General features: G+C 59.6%; 1 protein-coding gene across 1 annotated transcript in view; it reads right to left on the bottom strand.

The window, feature by feature from the left end:
- PRR36 (proline rich 36) overlaps positions 1-4,042 on the bottom strand; it is a 4,352-nt gene extending 310 nt beyond the window's left edge. Inside the window, exons 1-3 of the mRNA XM_025050540.1 lie at positions 2,510-4,042; positions 365-2,416; positions 6-177 (exon numbers count right to left, since the gene is read on the bottom strand). Coding sequence (XP_024906308.1) covers positions 6-177; positions 365-2,416; positions 2,510-2,717 — 2,432 coding nt within the window. The 5' untranslated portion in view covers positions 2,718-4,042. The remainder of the gene's footprint in view (positions 1-5; positions 178-364; positions 2,417-2,509) is intronic.
- Positions 4,043-7,087: the final 3,045 nt, after the last annotated feature.

The raw sequence follows: 7,087 nt of genomic DNA, 5'->3' as shown, positions 1-7,087 counted from the left end.
CACACGAGGCTGCCCCCGCCCCCGCCGCCGCCTTCCCGCCACCCGCTCCGGGCCCGGGCCCGGGATCCAGCTCGCCTGGGGCCGGGGTCGCCGATTCGGGCCCTTCAGCCTCGTAGATGGTGCACAGGCCGTCAGCCGAGCCCGACCCGGCAGCAGGAGGCCAAGGCAGTGGCGCTCCTGCAGGGAGAGGTGCCAAGCTGGACAGAGATAGCCGGAAGCCGCGACCCTGTCCCTTCCCTCAGCTCCGCCCCTAGACCCGGCTGCCGCATCCCCCAGCTGCGAAGCCTCGCCTCCAACCCCGCCCATCTACCATTCCCGTACCTCGCCTCTCCCACAGCTCCTCCGGGTCCGGAGGGCTGCTTACCCGGGGTGCCGCGGACAGCCAGAGGCGGAGCAGGACCTCGGCTCCAGGCGGCCGGGTGGCAGGAGGCGAGCTCTGCGTCGGCGGGCGGGGAAGCTGCGGCGCCGCCCTCAGGCCCGCTGTCGTATCCGCGCAGCTCCTCAGGCGTGCTTGTGGCGCTGCTGCTGTGGCCCGCCAGATCCGGGCCGCTCAGCGTACTGGACGGGCTGCGCGAGGGCGGAGGCGGAGGGGCCGGGGCCAGCGACAGGGTCAGCCGTGGGCCCGGGATCGGAGTATCAGGACCTGGGGTAGGGGGGCGGCGTGGGGCCTGGAGAGGAGGTGAGGCAAGAGGAGAGCGGGGGGCGGGCAGAGGGGGCAAGGCCAAAGAAGGTGGAGTTTGAGTGGGCGTGGCCAGGGGAGGAGAGTCTTGCGGAAGGGGTGAGGTAGGGGGAGAGGGAAGAGACTGAATAGGGGGCAAAGCCAGAGAAAGTGGAGCCTGAGGAGCGGGTATGGCTAGGGGAGAAGGGGCCTCCAGAGGTGCTGTGGCAAGGGGAGAGGGTAAGGCCTGCCAAGAGGGCAAGGCCAAAGAAGGTGGAGCCGGAAGAGGGGGCGTGGCGAGGAGAGGAGGGTCTTGCAGAGGGGGTAAGGCCAGAGGTTGGGTTTGTACAGGGACCATAGCCAGGAAAGAAGGCATGGCCTGCAGAAGGGACGAGCCCAGAGAAGGTGGAGTCTGCAGAGGAGACCTGGCTGGAGAAGGAGTGGTCTGCAGAGGTGGCGAGGCCACCGACTGTGGGGCCTTTAGAGGGGGCAGGGTCTGAGAAGAGGGAGTGGCCTGTAGAGGGAGCGTGGCCAGAGCTGGAGTCTGTGGAGGGGGCGTGGCCAGGGAAGAGGGAGGGGCTTGCAGAGCGGCTGAGGCCAAAAAAGATGGGGACTGTAGAGGTGGTAGGAGCAGAGAGGCAGTGGCCTGAAGAGGGGATGTGACTGAAGGAGATAGAGTCTGCAGTGGTTGCGTGGCCAGGGGAGAGGGAGGAGCCTCCGGAAGGGATATGACCAGAGGGTCCTGAGTGGGAGTCGTGGCTAGTGTATAGAGCGTGGCCTGGAAAGGGGGCGGAGATAGAGGAGGACTGGCCCGCGGAGGAGGCGTGGCCAGAGCAGAAAAGTCCTGCAGAGGGGCTGTGGCTAGAGAAGAGGGTAAGTTTCGCAGAGATTTTGCCTGAAAAAGAGAGGTTTGTAGAGAGGGCGTGGCTGGTGACAGAGGATCCGACAAAGGAGGTGCAGTCAAGGGAGAAGGGACCGTTGGAAGAGGGGGCAAAGCTGTTGAAGCCTGGGTGGGAGACGTACTCTGCATAGGGGGTGAACCTGAAGGAGAGAATGGAGCCAGAAAAGTGGCCCTGGGAGAGGCGGGTGTCTCTGGAACAGATGTACTCAGGTGTGTGGGTGGACCTTGTAAAGGGGGTGTGGCCGGCGGAGAAGGGAGGGTCTGCAGAGAAAGCGGAGCAGAGGGAGGAGGAGGGGCTAGTGGAAAGGGCGTGGCCAAAGGACAGGTTAGGGCCTGAGAAGGAGGCGTAATGGGTGGAGAGGGCGGGAGCGTGTCCCGCAAAGGAGTGGCTGTGACGTGGGTAGGCGGTGCCGGTTGTGCGTTTGGACCGGACGGAGAGGATCGGGCCAAAGGAGAACGGTCCTGCAGGATGGCTGTGCCCTTCCTTGGGGGTGCGGCCTGAGTCGGGCTCAGGGCCCGCGGCCCTTTTGACTTGGGCTGCGAAGGATGCCCCAGAGCCCTTCCACCCAGCGAGGCACCAGAGCGGGCTAGGGAGGACAAAGGGGTGGTGCTGGAGCCCTGGGAGCTCGAGGCTGGCCTCTGGAGGCCCCCGCTGGCGCTGGGTCGCCTCCTGGCGGCGGGGCTCGGCTCTGCTGTGCTGCGTGTCGGGGCATTGCTCACTGATTTCCTGGGGACGTCAGTCGGGGGTCGGAGCCGTGCACTCGAGGCTGCCGGTGGGAGCCCCACCTCAGCGCCCGCACCCCGGGACCGACGGGAGATGGCTGGGGATGGGGAGCCTGCGGTGGGCCCGGAAGAGTCTGGAGATAAAGCAGAAGGCCAAAGGGTCATCGATACTTCCAGGCTGGTCCCTCTCACTGCCCAGGAGCCCCACTCCTCCCCAGGTCACGTACCTCTCCGTGCCCCTGCACTCAGGGTGCTCCTTCTGGGAGCTTCTGGGGTTTTTCCTCTGCTCACAGGTTCCTCAGCTGGAGGCCGGAGCCCCTTCTGCCCAAGAGGGCCTAGCCTGGGCACAGGGGTGGGTGCTGTGCTCAGGGCAGAGACACCCGTTCCTTGTTTGACCTCCCAAGTCCACATTTTCCCACCTGTAAAATGGGGCATACAGCTCTCTGCTGACCAAGAATGGCTTTCACCCAATTCGTGCCCAGTGACCTGCAAGTGTTCTCACGCTCCAATTCATGTGTAAAATTAAGATTCCAGAGAATGACACTAACCCTTCCCAAGGGAAGGGGGGAGGTGTGTTACCTGGTGGTCCCATTGGTACCTCCCAGGCTAGAGACAGAGCCCGGGCCTGGCGTCTTGGCAGAGGTCCGCTCCCCTCTCCCCGCCGCTGGGGGCCTGCAGGCTGCTGGGAGAAAGCCCAGTTAATGCAGCGCCCCTGGAAATCAGGGGGAGGCTGGTGCCTCAGAAGGAAAGGGGAACAGGGAGATGGTGTAGGAATCAAAGAAAGAGTCTGGGGTACCTGGGCCCCGGGGGCCTGTCCCGGCGCTCCGCGTGGGTCCCACCCTGGGAGTAGATTCCGGGAGAGAGGCTGCCCGGATACCCACAGCTCGGCCGGCTAGGGGCCCTCGGCCCGTAGCTCCCGCTGCTCCCAAAACTCGGAGGGCCGCGCTGGTTACTGGGGGCGGGGGTCGAGGAGACCCTGGGGGTCTGGGGGTCGGAAGGCTGGGAGGGCGAGAAGCCGACGCCCGTGCGGTGGCCCCTGCCCGGGCCTTGTCCCTCTTGTCCATCCTACACCTGATGAGGAAACAGACGGGTCAGCATCCCAGGTCCTGAAACATTAGACAGCTTGCGGGCACCTGGGTCCCGGCACCTCGCTGCCCCATCCCCAGCGTCTCCACCCATAGGCGCCCAAACCTCGGCCTCGATCCACTTCCCTCCCACTTACCCACCCACTCACCAGCCCAGCTGCTCGTGGTTGTCCCCAAGTCCCACGCCTATCTCCCTCTTCCAGAGCCTGCCTGTCCCAGCCCACCCCCCTTCTCCCCGCCCCGCTCCCTTTCAGGACCTGAGATCCACGCCCCTAACCCTCGTTCTTTAGGGACCCCGACCACCAACCTCGGTAACAGGAGGATGACACAGACTCCAGATAGGGATGGGGGGACGGGAGCGCACGCTCTGGTCCTCTCGCCAGCCCCAAGGGACGCCGGCACCTGCCGGGAGGAGGAGCGGTCCCGGCTGCCCGCGCTCGGGCTCGGGGAGACAAAGAACCTCGTCCCGAGCTCATCCCCCTCCCCCAGCCGGGCTGGGGTCCGGGCTGCCCGCTCCACCTGCTGGCGCCGCGCTCACCTCCAGCTCGGGTCTCCCGCCGCTCTACTCAGGGTCGCCTGGGGTGGGGCTGGGTGGCAGCGCCTAGGCGGCAGCGAGCGGCTGTCAGGCGAGGGGAGGGGGCTGCGGGCTTCGGCGCCGGGAGCCCGGCCCGCCCCTCTGCCGCGGGCTGGGGACACCCGGGCGCACGCGCGGGATCCAGACCCTGGAGGCGGCGGGAGCGCGCCAGTGTGGGGGTGGGGGTAGGAGTGCGCTGGAAGGAGGGGCGGCTACTCCGCGGCTGCGCCTGAGTACCCGCGGCCCAACCCGAGAGCATGGGGTGGGGGGGATATCCCTAGATGTCACCCGTCCTCCCCCACCAACACACACACACACACATACACACACACACCTGCCCGCGTCCCCCACCCCAACCACCTGGAGACTAAGGCCCGCCTGAACGCGGATAGGCTGGGCCGTGACAACCAAGGGACCGGACCATCGCGCATTGGGCCCCATCGACCAATCCGGCAGCTGTGTTCCTGGTCCTTGGCCTGGCTTCACCACCCTGGCCGCGCTCTCCCCTCTTATACCCAGAGGTTTTTTCCAGACCTCAGAAACTCCCCTCCCCGGTGTTTGTGGAGACTACTGGGAGAACGCAGCTCTGGGAATCTAGTGGCCGACTCCAGATTTGAGGAAGAGAGGAAGGTCAGTAGGGAAAAAGAGAGACCGAATCTGGTGAGAGGTGACCCGAATTTCTCCGCATCCTCTTAGGTCATGTGAAGGGGTGAGGTCAGGTCAGTAAAGGCTTCCTGGCAGAGCCAGGCTTTGTGGGGGCCAAGATTATGGGAGGTTGGGAGGTGTCAAAACCAGTGCATGATGGAGTAGAGAAGATCCTGTCGGAGGTTTCCCGGTGCAGCTGGTGGCAGTGGGAGGTGTCATTTTGGTGACTTCACAATTCGTGCAGGAATCTCAGTGAAGGAACTTGATGGGGGACTGTCATGGAGCGGGCAGGAGTGTGAAGAGAGAGATGGCCATCCTCAGGTGTCCTGCACCAGCCAACTGACACCAGGCAACCTCTCACACCTCTGCGTCCCCACCACACACCCGGTACCTTCTGCCCCATATCTTATCTCTCCAGATACTTCGTCATCCTGTACCCCATCACAAAGAACCAGCTCTCTCTACCCTACCCCTTTCCCCATCACATGCATGTGTGCCCCTCCCCCCTACACATGCACCAGGGGCAGCTCATCCCCACTTGGAACTCAGGAGGCTTCCAGGCACAGGACCAGGAAGGGTGGCACTTGGCACCAGGAGGAAGCTGCCATGTAGTGTAGGCTCTGATGGTTGGTTTTTTCTTCTTTGAAATGCAAGTGCCTGACTTAAGATTTTGACTGAAGAGGCCTCGAGGATGGCCATTCCAATAAACACATTGCCAGCCACACGACCAGATGAAGAGCTAGGCCACCTTCCCCACTGTGGCTCCTTTGTTTTCGAGATCTTGGCTGGTTTCAATAACTGACCGTTCGAGCTACTTTTGTTTTCCTCCTGTGCTTTAAATTCACCAATAAAGAATTCAAGAAACCCTTGGCCTCCACCCTTTATGCCAATAAAAGCGGAACTCCAGGCCACTTGTGTGCTCTCCCTCTCCCTTTCCTCCTCCTCCCATGACTTCACTGTGTGGCTCCAGGTGTGCTGTGTAATTTCCAGGTCCCATAAGGTACCTTGCAATCATAATAAGAACCACAGTGCTGGTCTAGCCACAACACTGGTTATTAGTAGCCTGAGGCTAACCCAAAACACTTAGGTGTGGCCAGAAGCGGGGGTTGGGTTTTCTTGACTCAGGAGTTGTGCCCATTCTTGAGGTTCAGGGAATAGAAGGAGAGGCCAGAGTCAGAACCAAATACCCTGCTTTGACCAGTGGAAGTGATCTTCAGAACCCATCCATTCAATGAACCCTCCCTCCAGCCTGGGAGAGGTGCTCATCACAGCCCACCAAGGCACTGCTCACCATATTGCATCATGCTAGGCCTCACTTCCTTCCCAAGTCTACTGAGGGTCACGTGTGTGAGCCCCTTCTGGCATGTCAGCTGCCTGGTTTACCAATCTACCTGCCTGCCCATCCACCATCAGTGCCCCCCTAAGTCAATCTGCCTTCTCAGAGGCCTACCCTCCTGTCTTCTATGGCACAAGGGTGCCTCAAGGCTTAACCGAACCCATCCTGCATTTAATTGAGACCTGGACTTTGTCTTCATATAAGAACATTCCTCAAACTTGGTCCATCAACAGGAGGATGGATTACACAAACCATACATACCCTATAGCAATAAAAAGCAACAAACTACCAAGACACTCAAAACAGGAACAAATCTCAGAAACATTCTGCTAAACGAAAGAAGTCACACACACACACAGAGCAGTCACTGAATGATTCCATTTGCAGAACATTCTGGAAAATGCAAGTTAATGTATAGTGACAGAAAGCAAATCAGTAGTGGCTGGGGGCTGGTGGGGGAGGGAGATTGTTGGCCCACCCACTATAGCCACTCTCAGATTCCCAACCCTCAGAAACTGTGTGAGATAATGAATGTTTGTTGTTTTAAGCTGCTAGATTTGGGGGTAATTTGTTACACAGCAATAGCTAACTACCTCAGGTTCACAAAATCTTAGGAGCACAATATTAAATATAACTGTTGGTAAAAATGGGGAGAAATGGGAAAACTTGTGTACTGTTAGTGGGAATGTAAAATGGTGCAGGAACTGTGAAATTTAGTATGGAGGGTCCTCAAAAAATTAAACATAGAACTATGGTGTGATTCCATCCAAAATAATTGAAAGCAGAGACTCCAAGAGATATTTACACACTCATGTTCACAGCAGCATTATCCACAATGGCCAAAAGTGGAAATGACCCAAGTGCCCATCGATGAATGAGTGAACACAATGTGGTTCGTCCATACAATGGAAAATTATTCAGCCTTAAAAAGGAAGGAGATTTTGACATGTACTATAACATGAACCTTGAGGACATTATACTCAGTGAAATAAACCAGACACGAAAGGACAAATACTGTATGATTCCACTTATATGAGGTCCATAGAAGAGTCAAATCCATAGAGACAGCAAGTAGATGGTGGGGGCCTACAGCTGGGGGGGAGCGGAGTTAGTGTTTAGTGGGGACAGACTTTCAGTTTGGGAAGATGAAAAAGTTCTGGAAATG

The sequence above is a fragment of the Pteropus alecto genome, unplaced genomic scaffold (genome assembly GCF_000325575.1).
Source record: "Pteropus alecto unplaced genomic scaffold, ASM32557v1 scaffold37, whole genome shotgun sequence".
NCBI classification, from domain to species: domain Eukaryota; kingdom Metazoa; phylum Chordata; class Mammalia; order Chiroptera; family Pteropodidae; genus Pteropus; species Pteropus alecto.
Note: the sequence above shows the minus strand (reverse complement) of the source record. Positions and strands in the feature narration are given on the sequence as shown.